Below are 27,474 nucleotides of genomic sequence, written 5' to 3' on the forward strand. Positions count from 1 at the left end.
TTAATGGTGATGCTTTTCCCACCAACTCTTTAATTGGATTGGTTTTCATTTGATAAAAAAAAATACAGAGAGGTCAAAGCTGAAAAGAGAGAAGCCATATGTTTGCCCATTTGAAGTAATCGTCTATTGTCATTTATGTATATATTTCATCTAGTAAAATATTGTAAATGTTATCATCTTAGGCCATAGTGGGAGTGACAAGAGTCCACTTTTTTGTTTTAGAAGATAATGGGAGTCCATTTGTTAAGTGTCAAAAATTGATTACCAAAAAACCAAAAAAGTTTCAAGAATTTAGCCAAACAAGTAAAATTCAATTGAAAGTCGGATGTTTTACTTAAAAAAAAAAATTTTGGGCATTTACATTATGAAATTGAATCAAACATGAAGGTTTTAAATAGGAAATTGAATAAAAAATGAAGGCTAAATAAAAAATCAAATCATACATAAAACATCAAAAATGAAAATTTTAAAGCATAAAGGTCTAATATAAAAAATTTATACTTTTGGTTAAGTTAATATAAAATTAATTAAAATGTAACTTTTTTCAAACTACATGCATATATACACACACAGCTTAGAAATACTATTATTAGTTACGCTGCCCCCAGCTAAAGGATGGAGCCACACTATGCACTAAATGGGCCCTGGGCCCGAATGACAAAATTTTGTGTTTTTTAAGATATATTATGGCCTAATTTGAATTGGGCCAAAGAAAATTAAACTTAGACCTTCCATTCAAAGTATTGGGCCTCCGTGTATCAACTCAAACACATCACAAATTAGTCTAAACAACCTCCTTAACTCGAAATCTTGGTTTCATCCCTATTAGGATAGGGTTGAAGCGAATAGTAGAAATACTACTATTAGCTACACATATAATGCTTAGAAATACTCTATTAGCTACACTGCCCCATCTAAGGGATGGAGCTACACTAAAGCCCAAATAGGGCTTGGTTTGATCTATAGGGCTTAATTTGAATTGGGCCCAAAGAAAATAAAAATTAGTCCTTCTCCACATGTCAACCCAGACAACATCACAAGTCAATCTCAAAAACCTCCCTAACTCGAAAACTTGACTCTAATCCTATCCCAGCTTGACTGATGTCCCCAAGACTTCAAGCATTCTGTGTTTGAGAAGGTACCAACTGGCCTAAAAATTGTGTTACTTGACATAATTTTTGGTACTCTTCTATATATTTCCTTTAAGATTATGATATAGAATTAAGATTGTGAGAACTCCCAAGTTCCAATGCTAACTATCAGTGGCGGCTCCAGAAATTTTGTCCAAGGTGTTCCTATTCTACTTTGAAAAAATTTCAAGTGTTTTGGGATGTTTTGGTAAATACCGGCTGAAATTCAAGATTTAGAAAAAAAAAATGTTCTTAAAACAAAAACAAATTTGCATTATGTACAACGAAAAACCTCAAAAGGAAAAAAATGAACAAAGATATCTGTACAATAAACTATAAGTTCATTTGAAATATTAATAAAATTATTAATTATTGTTGTTTAGTTGTTTCATTAGTTTGTTTGTCTTTTATTTATATTGTTGTTTCATTAATTATAAAATTATTAATTGTTGTATAGCCTAACATAATTTAATTTGTTTATCTTTTATAATGTATTGGTTAATTATACTACTTTAATTATTATTGTTTAGCTTATCTATAAACTATATTACTTTAATTTGTTTGTCATTAATTATATTGTGCTACCCGGCCCCATGTGCCCATCTACCCCCACCCCACTCAATAGAGTCACAGACAAGCACAAGCCTCAATGCCTCATGCCTGATGTAGTGATGCCCCAATCACAAGAGCCAGCTACCAATAAGAAAATTTCACAATCACAAATCACAATACACATTACACTAAAAGACAATTAATATCTCACTAACACAACACCAACACCAACACCTACGAATAAGATAAAGCCAAATTCAAAAAAAAAAAATAATAATATTAATAAAGCATTCAGCCAGCCAATCACAACAAGTTCAAAAGAGAGAGAGTTTTAGACTCTTAAAGAATAAAGAGAGAGAGACTCATAACTCATTCATTAATTTCATTTCATAGTTTTCATTTGTGGATCCAAATAAAGAGAGAGAGGCTGAGAGACTGGGAGAGAGTCAGAGAGAAAAATAGAGAGAAATACCTTGAGGAAGGGATTACTGAGCACCAGAGCAGGAGCAGCCAAGCAAGGAGGCCTGAAGTTGCGCAATCCCCAATGAGGGGTGAGCGACGACAACGAGGGGCGATCTTCGACAACGAGCGAGCTACAAGTGACATGACGGCGTGACCTATCTCTGACGACAAGTGAGCTACGAGCAAGCTGAGGTGTTGTTCTGACTCCTCTAAGGCATTGGTGCATTGCTAAGTTGCTCTATCTTTAGGTTTGCTTTAGGCCTTTAGTGATATCTGATTTAGAAATGATTTCTAGTTTAGGGATTTGCTCTATATTGGGATGTGGTTTTTTTTTTTTTTTTTTTTTTTTGAGAAAAATTGGACATAGCAGNTATATATATATATATTTTTTTTTTTCAGGTCAGGGTGTTTTTGGGAACACCCTGAGCTTCACGTGGCGCCACCATTGCTAAGTGTAATATAAAAAAGAACTACCAAGTTTCAACTATTGTTATTGATACCGTTCCATTCCAGTCGGAACGGCCGGAATTTTTTGTACCGGTATGCAAACCGGTACCAGAATACCTGTCGTTCCACCTCAGGTTAGATTTCAGGCCATTATGATCATTCCGGACAATTTTGGCCGAGATGTAAATTCTGGCCGATACAGGATTTAGCCTATTATTAAAATAAAAAATAAAAAATAAAAAAGAATAAGAAACAGTAAAGGTCCAAACGATGCCAACCCGCCATTTGCCTGAATAAACCCAACGTCCTAGCCCACTTCTTTATCATCTTCTTCTTCTCCGTTTTGTATCCACTGGTTAGTGGATTGGTCTTTTGTTATTTTTATTTCTATTGTCTTGAGTGTCTTGGTGTCTTCTAAAGTCTTTTATTGATTTCGAATTTCAACTTTTCTGAGCCCATCACGTGAGTGACTTTGGAAATGACAAAAAAAGTTAAAAAATTCAAAAGCAAATGTCAATCAGAGGTATTATTTTTATTTTCCTCATTGTGTACAATGGTTTATAACTTTATATTAATATTAATTTATTTTAAAAAATATATATTTATTATTATTAGAAAAATGTTATATTGATAACATTTTCACAATACTTACACAATAAATTTTAAATAATAGGTTGTATTCCGTGTGTTCATATACATACATATATATATATATATATATTAGGAACCTCGAAACACCCTGAAATGGTACACTGAAATAGGCCGGTACTGAAATATTCCATTTCACTAGACAAACCGAAACAGGCTTCGAAACAGAATTAATAACATTGGTTTCAACAAAGTCTTGAAAAAGATACCACCGCTATAGTGACACCGTTAACCAGAAAAAGCGCAAGACATCTCCTTGTGGATCCTCACACATAAACAAACTCTTCCTGCATGTCTTCCACCACGTGTCCCCTCAGCCTCTTTCTGTTCATGCATGTCTCTACACCATATATTACATAGCGTTCAAACAACCAAACTAACCAAGGTTTATCAAAAACACCCATAAGAAAAATGCAAGGAATGCAATAGAAAGAAGAAGCTAATAAGAAAATTGCAACAAAGAAAGAAGAAGAAGAAGAAGAAGAAGGTGTTGAGGAGGAAATTGATGCCTCTGAATAAGATGTTGGGGAACCAAACCGAAACTCAACTATGAGCTCTTGAGATAACACCCAAAGGCTATTGATGTGATGACAAGCCTACCCAAGTAAGGAAACAAAGGTTGCATTCAACAGAACAGCAACAAAAGCCCAATGAAAAATACTTTATGATACTTAATTAGTACATTACTGGTCTTGTTTTGATAGTTCAAGAGAAATAAATTCTCCAGCGGTAAGGGTAAAATTAGACTTAATCCAGAAAAAACATATTTAAACAGTCCAATGGTCAATGATTAAATAAATTTAGGAATGTGTTAACTCTTGGGGGTCCTTGCATGTCTTGGACAAGAGAGTTCGTTATACTTTCAGCCATCATTACATCAATGTGAGGGAAAAATTCAATTGTCACATATACATTATATCCTTCAACTGTAAAATAAAAGGTAAAAATTAAAGGTTCCATGGGAAGAGGGAAATGATTAATTGGCATTGTGTGAAAGGAGAGAGGGATCCCAGCTCAGTGTAGCAAGTATTAAACTAAGATTTTTGTAGGTGTGTATTCATAAGGCATGAATAAGACAATGTGGGCTGTTTTAGTGAGTGAGATGAGATTAACTCTAAGATTAAGGCTTTTTATGAGTAGTGGGAAGCATTCATGAGCTGTGTTTGTGTAAAAGAGAGGAAAGAATGTATGAGGTTAGATGAACGTAGGCTGAAAGGGATGAGTAGTGAGCTTAAAGAAAGTTGAATTGCAAGCAAAATGACAAATCAATCAGAAAGTTTCAGAGAGAGTTGTTGTGTTTGTGGGCTGAGATGCTTATGCTTTTATAATGGAGTTTAGAGGAGCATTAATTAACAAGAATCCAAAAAACGTAGGTTTGATTTAGGGGTGGAGAACCAGGGTTAATCAGTTGAGCTTAATCAATGTGATTGGGGCGTGTATCAAGAGTAAATCCTAAGGTTGCAATTGAGATTTAGACCCCCAAAAAGTAAGATTCAACACCCCAAGTCAGGTGTCAAGTTCTAAGCCTACTTCAGGGGGTTTCGTTGGAGATCCCCTTATGCCCTCCAAACCACATGTTCCAAATTTTTCCCCTTTAGAATTCATGGGCTTGGCACATGAATCATGTCTTGAACATTTTTAACATTTATAGCATCAATTTGCTGTAATTTGAATAATTTGGTTTCAGCTCCCTTTCTGCTGGGGGTGCAGTCTTGAAAAAGATGATAGAGTCTTATTACCTTTTAGACTTTAGCTAATGTTACAAGCCTCGGGTACTATTCACATCAGGTAGAGAGTGACCAAAAGCCTATAGGACTGCCTCTAGTTCATTCTTAAGGACTTGGTTCTCTTATTGTACTTCAGTCAGGGATGAACAATGGCTGTTTTGCCTACTTTCAGTCCTCTGCTTCTTGCTGGGATCTCTTAGATTGGGCTTGTTCACCTGAGCTGGTTCCCTTGGGTCGGGTTATGTGCATCCTACAAAATCAACAACGCATGTTGCCATGGGCTTTCCTTCGTCATGGACTTTTATTAGTAAATATTCTTTGGGTTTTTATAGATACTTGCAATGGGTCTTTTGGGCAATTAATTGTAATGTTTGAAACAATATGACAAGTTTTTCAAAGTACCTTTGAAACTAACCTTTACTATGACGGATTCGGTATCATAAATAATGTTCATGGCTTCTAATAGTCACACCATAATTTAAATGATAAGCTTATGGGATCGAGTATTTTCCATGAGCATTAAAGGTATATATTATGGATGTTATGAGCATGTGTTTCATGAGTTATAATGTGAGAACATATTCTTCAAGATAACTCCGTATGAGCTTTTATAAAACGATTGCCATGGTAATATTTTACCATGATATTTTTCTTTGCCAAGTATTGATAATCTTGGGCTCTTTTTTGACAAAATAGTGCTAAAGAGAATTGGGTTTTGATATTGCCAATGAGAATTGGGTTTGGATAGACAAATTGCCATGCGTTTCAATCATGGGCTTTGATCATGTATTTGAATTCCATTGATAAAATTGTTTTGCCATGGACTTGATTTATGGGCTTTTCAAATATTGCCAAGTACAAGTATTCTTGGGCTTTAGATAGAATAGGGTGTGTGTATTTGAAAGTAAATAGGTGGTACTTAAATAAAATTATGTGTAAAAAAAGTACCTTAATAGAAGGAAAGGGTGAGGAAGAGAACAACAACAACCCACCTCCTTTAATGGCCTTGAATCATGTATCTAGACTCTGTCGGAATTTGAAAGAGTCCATAGATTTCTATACCAAGGTTCTAGGGTTTGTTTTGATTGAGCATCCACATGCTTTTGACTTTGATGGTGCTTGGTTGTTCAACTACGGAGTTGGAATGCACTTGCTTTAGGCCAAGGAAGAGGAAAGGTTACCAAATGACCCTGATCACTTGGATCCCAATGACAACCATATCTTATTTCAGGTTAATTCATATTTAATTTCAATTTCCTTCTTTTTTAACTTTACCATTTTCATGTAACTTTTTTTTGTATGTAACTATTTTTGTATCAATCGAGGATGTGGTCAATCTAGGCAGGTAAGCATCTCTCTCTCTCTCTCTCTCTCTCTCTCTCTCTCTCTCTCTCTCTCTATACACACACACACACAACTTACATATAATATCTTAGTGCTATTTTTTAGATTCTCCCTCTTAAAATTCTGTCATTCAACTACTTAACTAAAAAATACACTTTTATCTAGAAAAAAAATCTACATGTCAGAATCTTAAAAAATGAACTTAAGGAACATCACCTATAATGTACTTAAGTCTTGCTCATATATATATATATAGAGAGAGCTAGGTAGAGAGTCAGACCTTGTGTTAGGGAGTATGATGCATTCTTTGAAATTTTTTCTATTTACACTTTTATCTCAACAAATTTTGTATTTATATCGAAACGTTATTCATTGAATTAGTCAGTTAGTCGGTGGAGTAAGTAGATATATTAATTATCTGTAATTATGCATTAATTATTTATATTAAAAGAATTTATATTAATTATTTATCTTAAAAAAATTTATATTAATTATTTTTATAAATTTTATATAATAAATTATTTTTATTTGTAATTTACCAAAATTAGTCTTAACCATTTAAATTTTTTCAAATATATATGTGTGTGTTTGTATGAATTATTTGTAAGTTAAAAGTTTCAACTTATTTTTATAAGATTTATATGAGAACAATTGATTTGAAATATAGTATTATTGCTCAAATTAGTTAATTTTGCAATAGTTGAAACAAAACCAACAAAATAATAACAATAATAACAATAATAATAATAACAACAGCAACAACGCACGATGAAAAATATAAAAAAAAAATAATAGAATGATACTTGTATTTTTATTTTTATCAAAATGATATTTGCATTTTTCAGTAGACATGAAAGATATGTCTATTTATATCAATCAATATATCTTGCAATTTTCATATATTTATAAAGTATAATCAAATCACAACACCACTGTTTTTGTCTTTATATTTTGCTTAGAAAATAGAACACTAATGTTACAATTTTTTACAATGAAAATTTATAAAGATATTTGAGAAAACTAATAACAAAATGCATCATATATTGGGCTGGTCTATTAAAAAACAAAAATGAAAAGGAAGACAAAAAAACAACATACAAAATCATATATGTATTTTGGAATCTAATGTTATTTTCAAATTTAAATTATGTGAGACACTATTTAGATGGATAAATAATCACCAAGCGGTATTCTTTAAGCCGATTTAAGCAGTCATGGAACATGAGGCGTTCTTTTAAGCTTGCATTGCCTGAGTTATATGAAACCAACATTAAGTGGTTCTTAGTTATTGGTATTTATTGTAAAAACTAAGTCACTAGTTTCGTCCAATTGATTTGTGCTAGCTCTAATTTATGAAAACAACTTCTCCAATTTATGAAAATAAATTTCCTATGAAGATTTTTAAAATTTTATTTGAAATAAAAAAAAGTTAACAATCTTTTATGTACATTTTTGCCCATTGTCCCCTAATTTCTTAATAGGCAATTACTAAAACCTAATAATCAACCTCAACTTCCACGCCCTATGTTAGCTTGAATTTGTGGTTTTGTGTCACAGCATATCTAATACCCCTCTTTAAATTAGACTTCATTTAGTGAAAATCACTCTTATCTTATGTGAGTAGAATATTGTATGACAATTATACATATAATTTGAGTCTTGACTTATAATTTGAGTCTTGACTTAAACAAGACATAGATGGTTCATTTTTAATGTGAACACCTACGTCCAATGTTTTCTCTCAATGGCTATCTATTGTACCAATGTTTCCATTTTTTCGCCTATTGGTCTTCTATTTCTTTGAATCTTGTTCATGTATTAATCATGGTGATTTAATTATGTTAGTGTCAAAACATGGAAGAAATGGAGCAAAAATTGAAGGACCTTCACATAAAGTACAAGAAGAGAACAGTGGAGGATGTAGAAAACCGGACAAAGATTGATCAACTTTCTTTAATGACCTAGATGGGTTCATGATTGAGATATAAAATTGTGAAAATCTCAGGCTTGTTCCAGGAGGTTCATTGGGCAAAATAAAGCTTCCAGATGATAGACACAATCCACCTGTTGAACTGGAAAATGGTGATGATACAAAATAAGGCTTGCATTTGATGAGAGAGATAGGGGCATGAAGGTTTTGAAATATTGGCTCCTTTGACGGGAGATAGAACGTAATTGTGTGCCACATATTTTCCAATTATTGTGTTCGATGACATGTTTTTCAAATTGTCTTTAGTAAGAGGTTACGATATATGAGCAACCATTTGATCAACCATTTGATCAACCATCCCCTAAAAGGTTTGATCAACCATCCCCTAACTGGATTAAAATGTATACTTGCTAATAATATATTAAAGTAAGTCGTAGTGTCTCATGCTGGGACATCATCTTCAACATGGAAGAAGAACAATAAAAATTTGCCAAATAATAGCCATTCTCATAATTTGAATAATGAAGTTTTGATATTTGTAGTGTTAATTGAAATATGCAATTGAGGGATTCATTCAAATAGAGATATATAACTCTATTTCTTAATGTGTTCTACACACTACCTATAAGTCTGCCCCCCAAAAAATGTGATCTCGCAATTCTACTATAAGATTTTTTTATAGAAGAAAATGTAAATAAGTTTTGGGATGATCTCACGCAAAATGATTGGCAAGAAGAAAGACATATGATAATATTAGTTTTGCACAAAAAAAAAAAAAAAAAAATCTCAAGACATTCTTTACCCAATAAAAAAAGAAAAAAATTATAAACAAAAATAGACTCCACAATTAATTTAAGTTTGAAGGATAAATTATAGAATGTGTGGGTTCTAGTCATTTTGACTATTAAATAATTTTGTCGTTGAATAAATGACATGGATTTAAATTACATCTACATAAAATTGATGTTTTGATGCGATGATAAAGAGTAATAATGTAAATAGCATAAATTTAAATTCTTGCACCAATATTGCATTCGAACATTAATGTGCTTTGTAGCTTTGGTGAATATGTTCAGACTTTTGTCCTTGATTCAAATTTGACTTTGGCTTATATAAGGTAGTCTATAGTTTTAAAATCAATAATGGGTTTTGATAGTTTTAGTGTCTATTTTGGGAACAACTTATTTAGCTTTTTGTTAGAATTCTTTTTACCGAAAGAGTGCTAAAGTAAAACTGTAACTTGAAAATTTTTGAAAAAGTGAGAAAATGTGGAAAAAAGTGAGGTTTTAAAAAACTATACATAAAAGTTAAAAACTAAAATCTGAGCTTATAAGCTAATACTAAACAATCACTTAAAAATCGATAATGGGTTTTAAAAACAAAACCATTCAACCATCCCCTCTATCCTATTTAGACTTTTCTATCTTGTCCCTTTTCCATCACTCTAAAATTTCCCCTTCCCCCTTTGTTTCTCTCTCCTCTCCCCCCTCCCTTACTCTAAAAGAAAATCCTCATTCTTGGACTACTTGATTTAACTTTTGATTATTTCAACACGAGTTACTTGATTAACTTACTATTTTTATTTACTATTTTTCTATATATAATGAGCGATGTTATTACAATTTAAATTTATTCTCTTCACCAATTTATATTAATAATTAATAAAATATATATAGTTAAAATAATATTATTTCTAGATAGTATTAATTTTGTTAAGAACTTATATAAATTAGATTCATCAATATTCTATTGACAATACTACAAACGCATTATTTATATTCTCAAAATTTACAACTAATAATCTGGATATCTTACAAACTTATTAATAAACTTAGAGTATTCAATCTTAATTCAATATTTGTATATTATATATATACACACACACATACATATAAATTATAATATTACATGTGCTTAAATCGAGCTCACAATCAAGAACTTGTACATATTATGTTTAAATTTGGCTCACTTAATAATCGAGCTTTATAACAGAATACCCTTATCGTGATAGTCATTCAATTGTCTATAAGCCCCAAGCCTTTCAAAGCAACTCAAGCAATAAAGTGGCCCTTAAATTAGGGGCATTTTAGTCATTCAACATAAACAATACTTACCCAAAAAAACACAAAAAAAAAAAAAAAAAACATACACAACACACATGTCAATCTTTCATTCGCTCTTTTGATGATTCACAAATTCCTCCTCACAGAGTCCCAATCCTCTACAACCCACTCATCTTCTTCCCCTACACTCTCCTTCAAAAACCGTACAAAACTTCCAATTTTACCACCAAGTACTACCTAGCTCAGTGAATCCAACAAAATAAAAACGTATTCAGTTACACATGGTAACACACAGGAACATTATCCAAACCCTGCAAAAAATAAAAAACATAGAGAGAGAGAGAGAGAGAGAGAGAGAGAGAGAGAGAGAGAGAGAGAGAGAGAGATAAAATAAAATAAATAATAATAATAAATAAATAATAAAAAAACGAATGAGAAAGTGAGAAATGTATCACTCTCTTATTACACACACATTTCTCTCTCAGATCAAATCTTAAAAAAATTTCACAAACCCAAAACCAAAAAAAAAAAAAAACCCTAAATCTCAAAACATTTTTTCCCCAACTTTCCTTCTCTCCAATCATACCCCAAATTCTTCTTCCTACAATATTAGATCACATATATATATATATATATATATAGAGAGAGAGAGAGAGAGAGAGAGAGAGAGAGATGATTTTGTTATTAGGTAGGTAGAAAGTTAGACCTCGTGGTGAGGAGTGTGGTGCATTTTTTGATTTTTTATTTATTTATTTACACTTTTATCTCAACAAATTTTGCACTTATATCAAAGAGTTATTCATTAAATTAGTCATATTAATTATTTATAACTATGCATTAATTATTTATATTAAAAGAATTTATATGATTTTTTTTTATAAATTTTATATAATAAATTATTTTTATTTGTAATTTACTAAAATTAGTCTTAACCATTTAAATTTTCTATATATGTGTGTTTATATGAATTATTTGTAAGTTAAAAGTTTCTACTTATTTTTATAAGATTTATATGAAAACAATTGATTTGAAATATGGTATTATTGCTCAAATTAGTTACTTTTGCAATAGTTGAAAGAAAATCCAACAAAATAATAAATTAATAATAATAATGTGCGATAAAAAATGTAAAAAATAAAAATAAATGAATGATACTTATATTTTTATTTTATCAAAATGATATTTGCATTTTTTAGTGGGCATGAAAGATATGTTTATTTATATCAATCAATATATCATGCAATTTTCATATATTTATAAAGTATAGTCAAATCATTGCACCACTCTTTTTGTCTTTATATTTTGTTTAGAAAATAGAACACTAATTATTACAATTTTTTACAATGAACTTTTTTAAAGATATTGGAGAAAACTAATAACAAAATGCATCATATATTGTGTTGTTCTATTAAAAAACAAAAATAAAAAGGAATACAAAAAAACAACATACTATAGGGGCCTTTTTTGTTGTGTGCGTTGGGTTGGGTTGCCTTCCGCGGTAGTAGGCCCAAGTGTTCTAAGTAAGAGAGTTGAGACCGGTCCAACTGCAACTCAATTTGGTCCGGCTTGTGCGCAAACATTGAGTCCAAGTCTAAGAGAAGATGCAGCAAAGTGGGCTTATCCTTTGTTTCTGCCGTAGGAACTTTTCTCTAGTTTCTGCCACAAGATTGACTTTTCTGTTTTTGCCGCTACTAGTTTCTGCTGCAGGATTGACGTTTCTGCCGCAGAAGGAACTATTCTCCGATTTCTGCCACAAGTCTAACTTTTCTGTTGTGCAGCAAAACTTTCTGTCGTGTAGTAAAATCGTCTGCTATGCAATAAAAGTTTTTGCTATGCAGTGAAGCTTCCTGCTGTGCAATAAAGCTTTTTGTTGTGCATTAAAGCTTCCTGCTGTAGAGCCTCCTGCCGTAAAGCCTTCTGCTGTACAATAAAACTTCCTGCCGTGCATTAAAGCTCTCTACCGTAAAGCCTTCTGCCGTGCAATGAAGCTGTCTGTCGTGCTTTAAAGCTGTCTGCCATGCAGTAAAGTCTTCGACAATGTGAATGACTACAATTTTTACTGTAGAAATACTTTTCTAATTTCTACGCATAAATAAATCTAAAACCCAAAGAAAATACCCATCAAACAAGTGCTAGTTTAAGCGGGTTAGCATATTCTCAAATATATATATACATACGTATATAAGTATATATACTTATACGCATTCACATATATATCTATAAATATATTTTTTCAGAACATGAGAAACAGTGGTATATGTATAGATATACTTACGGCAGGATAATTGTTAGTTTGTGTCAAAAGTAAATCACGTAATAACAAATAAAAAAAGAAAGTTTCAGTAGGAAAGGTTTGGCTTGTAAAATAGTTAACATGATAAACATAATGAAAATGTGCTACAGCAGAATAACAAGTACAGCAAGTAAAGACACCACAGCAGGACAACTGATGTGGCAGACTTGATAAAAACGTGCTACGGCAGGATGACTAAATACGACAGATATAAGTTATAATGAGAGAAATCCAATATATTTCCAATTAAAATTGAGTATTAAATCTACCCATAGAATAAGTAAATCAAGAAGGAATCCAAACTCCAACTTCAACAACCTTATTATGGGCTCCTGCCATAAAAGTTGTTCATTTTGGAGAATAGGCCTAAATGACTACTAGCTATTACTTTTGGAGATTTCAAAGAGTGGGTTTGCTAAAAGGGAGGGAAAAGATGGTCTATTGATGCATGCCCCTATTCCTGCCGAGTTTTCTCTCTTCTTCTTTTTTTCTTTCTTTCTCTCCCTTCTGGTGTTTTCTTCTTCCCCTGTTTTTCACTCTTTCCCCTGTTTTTTCCTCTCCCTCGGTGCTTCTTTTCTGCCATGGTTACCTTCCTTTTACAGCAAATTGATTCAATGTGATTTCTCCCTTTTATCCCTAGGGCTTCACCGACTGTTTTTGGTTTGTTGTGGGGCATCCTTTCAAGATTACCCACTCACCCATTGGTTGCCCCAACCACTACCATTTGCTCAGAACATATTTGCTGCACGACAAAATTCTCTTTTGTTTGTTCCTGCCGTATACCTCTGTCTTACTACCTAGCTCTATGGCATGTATCAGTGGTCTCAACCATTTATTACTTCATTTGGGTAAGATATCATCTCAGCAGGATATGTTCCCAAAAGAAGTCATGGCAGGAAACCAAATGTAGGCCTCCTTTTCCCCTACCACCAAATCACGCCCTCTGAATCCCCTTGATCGTGGGCCCACCTCCCTTGTATTGGCTGGGTATAGGTTGGTGGTACCCCGACCTTTCTGTGCTTGCTCCACTGTCTTTTGTTTTTGTCTCCCACGCCATTCCTGCCGTAGCAGATTAGTTCTGTTTCATTTGCTGCGTGTTTTTGTCTTATTTCTTCACGCGTTTCTTGCTGTATTTGTTATTTCCTTTAGGACTCTTCCTTCACGCAATTCCTGCTGCTAACACTTCCTGTTGCTCCTTGTTTCTTTTCATCGTTCTTCTTCATATCAGTTTTCATCAAGAGAGTCAATACCGTACCGGATGCTGTACCAGTTTGCTCAGTGGTACGGTATATTTCGGATATCGGTCAATACCGGTGTACCGTTTCAGATTTACCGCTATTTTTTATATTTTTAAATAAATAAATAAATAAATAAATATATATATATATATATGTATGTATGTGTGTGTATATATTATAATAAATATAAAAGTTTACCATAAAACATTTCCTCAATTCAAAACTAATTATTCATAATTTTAGACTTTAGTATCAATTAAAAGGAAAAAAAAAACATACAATATAAAAAATAGAAAGTTTAAAAGTAATCATTGCATATTAAGCAAACAAATAATACTAATAAGTTAATGCAAATAAGTTATCATTCTATCCTAACAAAAATTCAAAAATTACAAAACTATAAAAAATAAAAAAAATAAAAAAAAAACATTTTTTCTGTACTGGTCGGTACGCCCGGTACCGGCCGGTATTACCCAAAATTGGCTGGTATGGCCGGTACATGGCCGGTGCGGCCGGTATTTAAACCGGTACGAAACTTTAAAGTTTCGATACCGGTATGCAACCGGTACGGTACGTACTGGCCGGTACGGCCGGTATCGGTACGGTATCGACTTCCTTGGTTTTCATGCCTATCTTTTTTATACAAAAGGATTTGGATCTTTGTGAGCCAAATAATGTTGACTGGATCAAAAGGGCATTGGGCCCAATTTATCTTCATCTGCGAAGCCATCCTGCCAAAGAACTGTATCCTACAGTAAAACTGTTGTATTCTGCAGCAGACTTGTATTCTGCGGCATACTTGTATTTTGCTGTAGATTTGCGTTTTGCAGTAGATTGTTTTCACTTGCACTTCTTTCTTGTTCTTTGGTCTTCTTGGTGGGCCTTTGGGCCTTTCTCTTCATTGGGCTTTCTTCCTCATAAGCCTTTGGGTACAGATTTGCAAAAATGGGCATCAACACATACAAAATCATATATATATTTTGGAATCTAATGTTATTTTCAAATTTAAATTATGTGATCCACTATTCAAATGGATAAATAATCACCAAACGGTATTCTTTAAGCCGATTTAAGCGGTCATGGAACATGAGGCGTTCTTTTAAGCTTGCATTGCCTGAGTTATATGAAACCAACATTAAGCGGTTCTTAGTTATTGGTACTTATTTGTAAAAACTAAGTCACTAGTTTTGTCCAATTGATTTGTGCTAGCTCTAATTTATGAAAACAACTTCTTCAATTTATGAAAATAAATTTTTTTTGAAGATTTTTAAAGTTTTATTTGAAAGAAAAAAAGTTGACAACCTTTTATGTACATTTTTTCCCATTGTCCCCTAATTTCTTAATAGGCAATTACTAAAACTTAATAATCAACCTCAACTTTCATGCCCTGTATTAGCTTGAATTTGTGGTTTTGTCACTCAGAGCATATCTAACACCCCTCTTTAAATTAGAAATTTTTTTTTTTTTGGAGAAGATTCTTTAAATTAGACTTCATTTAGTGGAAATCACTCTTATCTTATGTGAGTAGAATGTTGTATGCAATAGTTATACATATAATTTGAGTATTGACTTAAACAAGCCATAGATGGTTCATTTTTAATGTGAACATATACGTCCTATGTTCTCTCTTGATGGCTATCTATTGTACCAATGTTTCCATTTTTTCGCCTATTGGTCTTCCGTTTCTTTGAATCTTGTTCATGTATTAATCGTGGTGATTTAACTATGTTAGTCTGAAAACATGGAAGAAATGGAGCAAAAATTGAAGGACCTTAACATAAAGTACAAGAAGATGACAGTGGAAGATGTAGAAAATCGGACAAAAATTGATCAACTTTTCTTCAATGACCCTAATGGGTTCATGATCGAGATATGTAATTGTGAGAATCTCAAGCTTGTTTCAACAGGTTCATTTGGCAAAATAAAGCTTCCAGTTGATAGACACAATCCACCTGTTGAAATGGAAAATGGTGATGATACAAAATAAAGCTTGCATTTGGTCAGAGGGAGATAGAGGCATGTAGGTTTTGAAATATTGGCTCTCTTACTTTGAAGGGAGCTGGAAAGTAATCGTGTGCCACATATTTTCCAATTATTGTGTTCAATGACATGTTTTTCAAGTTGTCTTAGTAAAAAATTAATATATATGAGCAACCCTTCGCTACTCCACCAAGACACCAACCCAAAAAGATACAAAGTTTGATCAACCATCCCCTAATTGGATTAGAATGTATACATACTAATACTATATTAAAGTAAGCAGTAGTGTCTCATGCCAGGACATCACCTTCAATTTGCAGGAAGAACAATAAAAATTTGCCAAATAATAGCCATTCTCATAATTTGAATAATAAGGTTTTGATATTTGTAGTGTTAATTGAAATATGCAATTGAGGGATTCATTCAAATAGAGATATATTACTCTATTTCTTCATGTGTTCTACACACTACCTATAAGTCCTGCCCCCAAAAAAATGTGATCTCACAATTCTACTATCAAATTTTTTTATAGAAGAAAGTGTAAATAAGTTTTGGGATGATCAAGCACAAAATGATTGGCAAGGAGAAGACATATGATAACATGAGTTTTGAAAAAAAAAATCCAAGACATTTTTTACCCAACAAAAAAAGAAAAAAATTTCATAAACAAAAATAGACTCCACAATTAATTTAAGTTAAAGGATAAATGATAGAAATGTGTGGGTTCTAGTCTTGATTGTGAAATTATCTTGTCGCCGAATAAATGATATGGATTCAAATTACACTTATATAAAATTAGAGATTTTACGTGATGCTAAAGAGTAATAATGTAAATAGCATGGATTTAAATCCTAGCACCAATTTGAACATTAATGTGCTTTGTAGCTTTGCTGAATATGTCTAGACCTTTTTCCCCAATTTGAATTCGACTCTGGCTTATACAAGGTAGTCTATAGTTTTAAAATTGATAATGGGTTTTGATAGTTTTAGTGCTTATTTGGAAACAATTTATCTAGTTTTTTGTTGAATGAAAGTGTGCTAGTGTAAACTGTATATTGAAAAAATTTGAAAAAGTGAGAAAATATGGAAAAATTGAGGTTTTAAAAATCTGTACATAAAAACTAAAAATTAAAAACTAAGCTTATGAGTTGATGCTAAACTGACACTTAAAAAATGATAATGGGTTTTAAAAACCAAACAGTTCATCCATTCCCCTTATCTTATTTAAACTTTTCTATCTTGTCCCTTTTGCCCCACCCCCCACTCTAGGGGTGTCCAAGCAGACTCGGAACTCGCCTAACCCGGCTGACCCAGCTCGAAAATTGGCCGACCCAATGTCGACGACAGTCGGCAGTGGGTCTTCACCCATAAAACCCGAGACCGGCAGGTCGGTTGACGGGTTTGAGCATGAAAAACCAATTTCAACCGACCCGATTGGAAAACACATTGGAAAATGGTTCTCCACCAATTTTACACTGAGATCTCACCGGATCTCCTCGAGATCTAGCCTGATCTCGTTGAGATCTACTGAGATCTCTTCGAGATTCGGCCTAATCTCGAAGACATCTGGCAAGATCCAACAAAAACTAGAGATTTTGGCGAAATTCGGCGACGATTTTGAGCGTAAATAAAACCGGCGACGATTTCTGCAAAATCTAAAACCGATCGATACCCGACTGACGAATTGTTGGCATCCAACCACCCGAACCATTGCTGTCGGCAGGTTGGCGGCGGGTTCAGGTTTAGGAGACCCGATCTAGTCAAGTCGGTTTCGGGTTGGGCACAAACTCAACCCGGACTGACCCGTGGACAACCCTACCCCAATCTAAGGCTCCGCTTGGGAGTTTATAAGGGAATAGAATGAAATGGAATGAGATAATTATAAAGGAATGAAAATGAATGGAATGAAATAGAATGTATTTAAGTAAGTGAAAGGAATGGAATGGAATGTAATTAAGTAACCTTGATTGGATATTTTAAAATAAAGGAATGAAAATGAATGGAATGTAAGTAATCTTGTTTGGGAGCAACATTGAGGGAATGAAATGAAATGAAATCATTTTATAACAATATTATTATTAACCCCTATTTTAAAATAAATGGTTGAATATATAGAGGTATTTTGGGAGTTTTAGTAAAAAAAAATCATTAAATCTAATACCATTCCCTCCTGTTCCTCTCAATTTCAGGGGAAATGAAAATTTGAGGTTTTAAGGGAATAGAAAGGAATGAGTGTTCCCTTCTACCAATTCCATTCTCTCCCATTTAAACTCCCAAATAAGAGAATAGACTTTCCATTCCCTCCATTAAAACTCTCAAATAAGAGAATGGAAGAATATTTTAAAATTATTATTTTTATTCATTTCTATTCCATTTTATTCCCTCCTCCCAAGTAGGGCCTAACATTTTTCCTTCCCCCTTTGTTTCTCTCTCCTCCCCCTCCTCCTTTGTTTAACTTTTGGTTATTTCAACATGAGTCACTTGATTAAATTACTATTTTTCTATATATAATGAGTGATGTTATTACAATTTAAATTTATTCCCTTCACCAATTTATAATAATAATTAATAAAATATATAAGTTAAAATGATATTATGTCTAGATAGAATTAATTTTGTTAATAACTTATATAAATTAGATTCACCAATATTATATTGACAATACTACAAAATGTATTATTTATATTCTCAAAATTTGCCACCAATAATTTGGATAGCTTATAAACTTATTAATAAACTTAGTATCCGATTTCAATTTAATATTTGTATATTATATATGTATAAACATAAATATATAATAATGTATACTCAAAATCAAACTCATAATCAAGAACTTGTAAATATTATATTTGAATTTAGCTCATTTAATATTCGAGCTTAAACGTGCGGAAACTTGGGTCTAATGAAGCTATTTTACAAGATAACTCTGAATTTTATCATAACAATGCAACTACCTATAAGGCCCCAAGCCTTTCAAAGCAACTCAAGCAATAAAGTAGCCCCTAAATGAGGGGTAGTTTAGTCATTCAACGTTAAAAGTAATATACTTACCCCAAAAACACAGAATTAAAAAAAACGTACTCAACACACATGTCAACCTCTAATTCGCTCTTCTGACGATTCACAAATTCCTCTCCTAAAGTCCCAATCCTCTACAACCCACCTAGCCTATTTCCCTACAGTCTCCTTCAAGAACCGTACAAATATTCCAATTTTACCCTAAAGTACAACCCAATGTAGCGAATCCAAAAAAAAAAAACGTTTTCAGTTGCAAATTGTCACACACAGGAACATTACCCAAACCCCGCAAAAAAATAAAATCACACAGAGAGAGAAAACGAAAGAGGAAGTGAGAAATGCATCACTCTCTTATTACACACATATTTCTCTCTCAGATCAGATCCTAAAAAACCAAAAACCAAAAAAAAAAAACCCTAAATCTCAAAACATTTTCTCTCCAATTTTCCTTCTCTCCAATCAGATCCCAAATTCTTCTTCCTATACAATTGGATCATATACACACACACACACACACACATATATATAGAGAGAGAGTGATATAGATAGATACGATTTTGTTGTTATATATATATATATATTTTGTGGTGAATTTAGGGTTTGGAGGTGGGAATGGCGAGCATAAAGGGGGTGAGTAGATCGGCGTCGGTGGCGTTGGCGCCGGACGCGCCGTACATGGCGGCGGGGACGATGGCGGGGGCGGTGGATCTGTCGTTCAGCTCGTCGGCGAGCCTTGAGCTATTCAAGCTCGATTTCCAGTCCGACGATCACGAGATGCCGCTCGTCGGAGAGACGCCGAGCTCCGAGCGGTTCAACAGGATTACGTGGGGGAAGCCTATCGCCAGTGCGGACAAGTTCTCGCTCGGTCTCGTTGCCGGTGGTTTAGTCGATGGGACTATTGATATCTGGAACCCTCTCGCTCTGATCCGGTAATTTTTGGTCTGGTTTGGTGAATTGTGTGGATTGAATTGAGCTGAGTTGGTTGCATTGTTTGGGAATTTGTGAAATTTTGGTTGATTGCATAAGGTGAAATGAGAGGAATTTTTTGGGTTTTGGATTTGTGGAGGGGATTTGGTTTGATTTATTTTCTTTGTTTAGGTTTTGATTTGAAGCTGAATTGTTGTAATTTGTAGGCATTGTTTGGAAATTTGTGAAATTTTTTAGTAAATTGCATTGGGTTAAATGAGAGGGAATCGAGGGGATTTGGATTTTCAGTGAATTGGAATGTGGGTTTTTTATAAGTATTTATAAGTTTGATTTGATTTGACGAATGGTTGAATTGAATTGAGCTGGATGGAATTGGGTGGCATTGTTTGGAAGAAATCTGAGAGATTTAGTTAATTGCGTTTAGTGAAATGAGAGGGAATTGAGGAAAGATTTGGATTTTCAGTGAATTGGAATGTGGGTTTTTAGATTTATGTTTTCATTTGATTAGGTTTTGGAATTGAAGCTGCATTTGTATTTCCTACATATTTTCTTTTATAAGTTTGATTTGATTTGGCGAGTGGTTGAATTGAATTGAGTTGGATGGAGTTGGCTGGCATTGTTTGGAAGAAATCTGTGAGATTTAGTTAATTGTGTTTGGTGAAATGAGAGGGAATTTAGTGTTGGGTTCGATTGGATTGTTGGAGGGGATCTAGTTTTTGAGTGAATTGGAATTTGGGTTTTTAATTTTCTTCTTGTTGTTTAGGTTTTGCAATTGAGGTGAATTTTGTATATCGCAGGCATTGTTTTTGTTTGGATTTGTTTCTTTGTGATCACAATTTGTAAGATTTGATTACCAGAACACCAGACACATAGTAGGCAATTTATAAGTCTGGCCAGCTCGTGGAGGTTGCTTGTTTATTTTATTTTGAATATGGCAGTTGGTTTCTGGGGATTATGATGTGTTTATAAATTGTTGTTGGGAATTCACTTTTTGTTTTGGGATTGGATAATTGGTTGGTTTGCTACCTGGGAAATTGGTTGAGAGAATGAGATTTTGGAATTTGTCATTTATAGTATTGAAATGGATTCTGATGTAGTGAGATGAGTGTTTCTTGTGAATTTTTATTGCTATATTTGGTAGCTTTGGAAGCTGTGAGAAAGAGAGTGAAATATTGGGTTTAAGCCTAGATGGGCCCCCTCCCCCCCTGCTTTTTTCTCTGTGACTAATTGTATGAATCTAGTAATTTTGCTGTTTTGGATTTTTTTGCCTTCTCTTTTCATTATGGTCTTGTTTTTGTTCTTAGGTCTGAAGCAAGTGAAAATGCTCTCGTTGGGCATCTTTCGAGGCATAAAGGGCCAGTGAGTTTACTACTTTTGCAATATGTTAACCTCCTCTTAGTTGTTCCTTTGCCCCTTTGATGTTTGATGATAACAAATCATTCTTTATAAAGCATTTTTTAATCAATTTCAGGTACGTGGTCTTGAATTTAACGCCATTTCACCAAACTTACTTGCATCTGGTGCTGATGATGGTGAAATCTGTATTTGGGATTTGGCCAACCCTGCAGAACCTTCTCATTTTCCACCCCTCAGGGTAGGTAGTCCTTACTTGTCACTCATGTATCTGAAGCCTTAGGTTTCTTTAATGTGCTAGCTCCTACTCAATTCCCCCCCCCCCCCCCCCAGGATTAAAACGATTCCAAGTTCTATAAAAAAGTTGAAATATCTAAGGTATCTTGATCTTTCTGAGAATAAAGACATTGAGGTGCTTCCTAATTCTATTGTCAATTTGTACAATTTGCAAACACTTAAACTCTCTGAGTGTAAAAACCTTAAAGAATTGCCCAGAGATATTAACAAATTAGTCAACCTCAGGTTTCTTGAAATTAAACAGTGTTCAAGTTTGACTCATATGCCAAATGGACTGGGCCAATTGACTAATCTACAGATATTGTCAAAATTTGTGATGAGTGAGGGTTGGATCGATTCAGTGCCTAGGAGTTATGGAGGATTGAAGGAACTTAACAAGCTAAATGAGCTAAGAGGAAATCTCTCAATTGAAAATCTCAAACAAGTAAAAGATTCTGCATTAGAGTATAAAGATGCAAATTTAAAAGAGAAACAACGTCTTGATAGGTTGGACTTAAACTGGGTAGAAGTAGACATTGATGAGACGGGTATTGGTTGTGACATGTCAATAGAAGCCTTGCAACCACATATAAATCTCAAAGCATTGAGTTTAAATTGGTACGGGGGAGTGATATTTCCACTTTGGCTTGAGACACTCACAAATCTTGTCCGATTTGAACTAAATTCTTGTAAAAAATGCCAATCTCTTCCACCATTGGGCCAATTTCCTTCTCTCAAAATTATCCATTTGTACAGATTGGATTCTTTAAAGCACATATCAGATTCACAGAAAGAAAACAGTGATTCTTTATTCTACCCATCTTTAGAGAAACTCGATATTTGGGATTGCCCTAATTTAATGGGATGGTGGCGGGGAAGGAGGGATTCTCTTCCTTCATTTCCTCGTCTTTCTGATTTACAAATTCATGATTGCCCTCGACTGACTTCCTTTCCTTTGTTTCCATATCTCGAAAGTTTGAATCTAATTGATTGTAGCTTGAAGCAGTCATTGGAGAGGATGATGATAAACAACAAGACTTCAGGGAATCTACCATCAATCGCTTCTTCTTCTTCTTCTTCTTCTTCTTCTACAATTGTTGCCCCTCTCTCCAAATTATGTTTCTTGAGAATAGAGGAAATGGAAGAAGCTTTGCCAGAGGAGTGCCTACCAAATCTCATTTCTCTCCGTACTCTATCTCTAGAAAAATGTCCTCTTCCTCAAGGCATGCGATATCTTACGGCACTTCAAGAGCTGAATGTTGAGGACTCTGGGGTGGTTGATATATCCAATGATTGGGATGAGATGGAATGGCAAGGACTTAGGACCCTTCTCTCTTTGAAATTCTATAAACTTCCGAAGTTGGTCTCTCTCCCAATGGGACTTCAATATGTCATCTCTCTACAAAATCTCAGAATTTGGTATTGTCGTAATTTGATAGCCATACCGGAGTGGATTTGCAAACTTATATCTCTTCAATATCTTTCAATTTGGGATTGCCCTAAATTGGAATCATTGCCAGAAGGAATCGGTGCCCTTACCTCTTTGCAAACACTAAAAATTGAAGGTTGTCCCATCTTACTGAAAAGATGCAAGAAGCAAATCGGGGAAGATTGGCATAAAATTTCTCACATTCCCAATTTGGAAGTCAGGTATATAAAAGTCTACCATTTTACTCCCAACCTTCAATTAAAAAACAAAAAATCCAAAAGCCCAATTCTTCTTCTCCATTGTTCTCTCTCAACGTCTATATTTCTTGGTTATTAAATTTCAGATGAAGAAGAACGATAGAAACCTGATCATAAGAATTGGGACTTAATTAAAGCTTTTGGGTGCTGTAACTGTTCAACAACTCACTCACTGGTACTTTCTCCTTTCTTTTTTTTTTTTTTTCAACCGGGTTGATGTGGTGATGCACTTGATGTGCTTTGTTACCCATTGTGTAAATAGAGTCAAAATTGGTGCAAGGTAATATTACTAGGAGAATTGAACCGGGTAAGCATGCCATAGGAATCAGCTCATTCTACAGGTATTTTGTTGCTTTAATTCCTTTTTATATTTATAAGCTTCCAATTTTTTGTTATGTCTACAGATTTGCCATTTATCACAATTTTTATCTAAGTCAAATCACTATGGGGATCATGCTTTATAGTAAAATATAATTTTCAAGCATCTTGGTTTTATTTAGAAATGTAGCTTCATGTTTAGAAAGGAAGATGTTAATATATGTTACCAAAACAATGTACTAACTAATTTTTCTCACTTTGTTGACTGATATTGTTGGTTGATTTGAGCACTAAAAAAAGAAAAAAGGAAAAAGAAATCTTCCACTAACCTGTTTTATAACACCTAATATACTTTATCAAGCATCTATTAATTATTGTTATTGTGATTACAGAAATATTCCAGTCAAGATGATTCCTTTTTTTTTAAGCTATTTTTTCTATGGATAGTAGAAGTGGAAAGGAAGGATCTCAAAGCCGCTGGTGCTGAAACCTTGCCTAATGGCTGCCGCGGTCTCCGCATCCATGGCTGGGAGATCGAAACTCGCAAGCTCTCCATTCTCAACTCCTCCAACCTCCAGCTGTCAGTCTCTCTCTCTCTCTCTCTCTCTCTTAAAAATTACTAAACTCAGAGCATAAATTGAACCATTTCATATAATGATTTTGTTGTTGCTGTGTTAATTTTAGCTTGTGCAAATTGAATTTTGCTTTCTCTCTCACTATATCGCTAGCTATATATAGTCGAAAAGCAATGATCAGTCAGGTTTTCTTGAGTGTGATGAAAATGTTAGGAGAAGTTTTTGAGTAGTTATGTGGAAATTGAAAATTGGTAAAGCCTCTTGACATTGTCATTATACTAGGAACCTAGGATCATATGCCGCCTTAACTGGGATTCAAAATTTGACACAAAAAAACAAATGTACATTGGATTTTATTTGGTAGAGGTCGAGTGTTTGAGTTAAGGAATCAGCCTCTCCAAAACAAATTGGGAATAAGGCTTATTTGGTGGTAGTTATGGAAAATTGGAGACCTTCATGTTGCCAGAAGAAGTTTGATGATATATGTTAGGGGTTTATGAGTATATGTTACCGCCTAAGTCATGATGGTTATGTTATGTGCTTGTAGGTAGGAAGAAAAGCTTCAGACTTCTCAATTGCCAGAGATGGTTTTCAGGGAGAGTTGTTTAATTCTTAAACATGTAGATGGTAGCACCAAAATTCATTTCAATGCATTCGTTGCTCTAACTGGCTAGAAGTAGGAGGCGTTATGTCCAATTAAGGTCCCTGTAGCAGCAAAGTGGAAATTCAGAAGGTAAGCTAGGTGTCTGTATGTAATTTCTTTGTTGTGGGCAACTGGGTTTATAAATTTCTTCAAGTATAAGTCTTGAAGGATTACTGTCGGAAATATTTTAGTGAATAAACAAGTTTTGATACAAAAATAATATCCCAAATAATTAGCAAGAACATAAAATAAAATAAAAGGAATTTAGAACAATCTCACAATACTATAGAATCACGCTGAGAAAACGTTGTCCTTAAAGGTTGATTTGTGCCACCCAAAGTAAAACTTGGTGCGATTAGTTCTCTTGGCCAAACAACCCCCCAGAATTAGACTATAGCATCGACTTTTGTGATGTATTCACTTCCATTCACAAAAGGTTTAAGAACAACCCTCTATTACATTTTCTTAGAACAAATATTCTTGTAGAAAAATATGTGATAGAGAAAGATAGTAGAATTGTGTATATCTAAAACATAGAGTAGTAAAAAGACCCCTTTAGAAAAATATGTTATGATGAGTATTATATAGGCTACTTATGAAGATAATAGTCTATAGTTATTGGTTACTAATAACCCTTAAAAGTCCAACGACTATATTATCAATTATTGTCTAACGACTATTTTTCTCATAATTGCCCAACGGCTATTTTTCTCATAATTGCCCAACGACTATTTTACTCATAAATTTCCAACGGCTAGAAAATAAATAAGAATAAAAGTGTTTGGAACACACATCCACACCAACAATCCCCCACATGTTACAAACACAAAATAAGAAAGGCACACAACTAAAGAAAGCATGCATCAGTATGGTACCAGAAGGTTTTAACCATACATAGGATAAATAAGTAGGAACTAAAAGACAATGGTGGAGTTAAAACTCTTTTAACCAAGCTATTAGTAAACCAAACTTACCACCCACATAACTTTCTTTATCAAGGTTGTTCTTAAGCGGGTTGGCGCCTTATCCAGGTCGTGCGCCACTGGGTTTCATGAGAGCTCTAGAGATCTACTCAAAAAGTCTCATAGGAAGCGGCACAACTTCTACTCACATATAGGTGGCATCCATCAAGAGTGCGTGCAGAATACCCCATCCCAACAAGTAGGGAGTATGGACCCATTAATAGCCTAAAGCTCAACCTCCAACAATCTGCAACTTAATTGGTGGCATCTATCAAGTGTGCGTGTAGATACACCCCATCCCAACAGGTAGGGATATAGATCCATTAAGAGCCTAAAGCTAAACCTCACCAAATTTTGCAACTTAGCACTGTCTCACACCATAGGGATGGACTCATCACTAATCTCCTTATCAAGATAGCGGAAAACACGTAACAAATAACAATGCCCATGGACCACTAATGACCTCTACCCATTTAACCTTTTGCATGGAATCACCCATCATAGAGAGGTTGGGCATTAGCCACAGTGTCGCAACTTGGGTATCAGTCCAATCCCCCTAGATGTCTTACTCACCAGCCTCATTGCTAGTGGTTTGGTCAAAGGATTGGCCAAGTTCCTTTCAGACCTCACAAAGTCCAATGACATAACATCATTATCAATAAGCTGCCTTAGCCTTAATTGGATATGTCGACTTTTCCCATTATAAACTTTGCTCTTAATACGTGTTATGGCAGTGTGGCAATCACAAGGAAAACAAACAGAAACAATAGAGTTAGTAAAATGAGGCATATCGATTAATATACTCCTAAGCCATACAATGGGTGCCATATTACTAGATTATAGAAGCTTTTGTTTTGTTTTGTGATTTGTTAAATGCATACAGAGATTTAGATGTGATTTGTTAAATGCATAAAAAGATTTGAATTTCTATAAGTTTATCTTGTCACCAATGGCTGGTGCAGTAGTATTTAATTACTGCCACCTTAGTTGTTCTAGCTATGCAGTACATATACTTCCAATTTCCAATATAAAATTCTCAAAATTTTAGTTTTGTTGTGCATGATGTTGAATATTTTCCACCTGTTTGCATTTCTTACAACAAGTGTAATTGCGATGGCGTGGTGTCCCATTTACAGTTCTTATTTCATTACCTATGCCAAAGATAGTCGAACTATTCGTTAGGATACTGTTTCTAGGGAGGTATGGAATTTGGCCTTCCTTATCATGGTTCTATTATTTTTTTTTTTTGAAGATTGTCCTATTATGATTTTTCTTCTAGGTTGTTCTTTAGTATAGGATACTTTTTGCTATGGTAAAACTTATTTGTTTTTTATTTTGACTCAGATTGTTTCTAAACTACCTACTGGTACCAACTGGAATTTTGATGTATACTGGTATCCAAAGATAGCTGGGGTTATATCAGCATCTTCATTTGATGGAAAAATTGGAATTTATAACATTGAGGTATATACCAATTATATTTTTATAGATCTGTCTAAAAGGTTCTGCTTTCTTTTGAGCCTTATAACAAGATGTAAGTTGGCAACAATTAAAATGGAAAATAATTGAGTAAAGTGATAGATCTTTTTATGCATATTATATGCCATTTTATCAATAACTGCAATATAGTACGAGTGCTAAAGAGATGAATGGGACAAAAGGGTGTAAGGGGGATGGGTAGAGCAACATGGGAATATTGCATTTGCAATTTTTGTGGCATATAGATTGATGAATGACAACATGAACAAAAATAGAATGGACAATGATTGCATTTGAGAGAATGTAGAGTTGGTGTTAATTGGGGATTAGATTAAGGGATGGTGTGGGAAGTGCAAAGAAATTTTATTTAAAATTTGGTCTTATTTAATTTTTGAGTCAATTGTATATTTATTAGATAATTGC

At 33.8% G+C, this 27,474-nt stretch overlaps 2 protein-coding genes across 2 annotated transcripts in view; both read left to right on the forward strand.

Moving 5' to 3' along the window:
• Positions 1-5,897: 5,897 nt before the first annotated feature.
• Positions 5,898-15,821, forward strand: LOC112036526 (glyoxylase I 4). Its single transcript, XM_024069360.2, is given in 2 exon segments — positions 5,898-6,197; positions 15,567-15,821. Coding segments are annotated over 2 exon segments (555 nt in total).
• Positions 15,822-19,112: 3,291 nt separating this feature from the next.
• Positions 19,113-27,474, forward strand: part of LOC112036527 (protein transport protein SEC31 homolog B) — a 45,738-nt gene continuing 37,376 nt past the window's right edge. The window contains 6 exon segments of the mRNA XM_065772099.1: positions 19,113-19,761; positions 21,064-21,118; positions 21,231-21,388; positions 21,491-23,038; positions 26,709-26,772; positions 26,917-27,036. Of these exon segments, the coding sequence (XP_065628171.1) occupies positions 19,445-19,761; positions 21,064-21,118; positions 21,231-21,388; positions 21,491-23,038; positions 26,709-26,772; positions 26,917-27,036 (2,262 nt within the window). The 5' untranslated portion in view covers positions 19,113-19,444.

Source organism: Quercus suber, unplaced genomic scaffold (assembly GCF_002906115.3).
Source record: "Quercus suber isolate HL8 unplaced genomic scaffold, Cork oak 2.0 scaffold_53, whole genome shotgun sequence".
Taxonomy (NCBI): Eukaryota; Viridiplantae; Streptophyta; class Magnoliopsida; order Fagales; family Fagaceae; genus Quercus; species Quercus suber.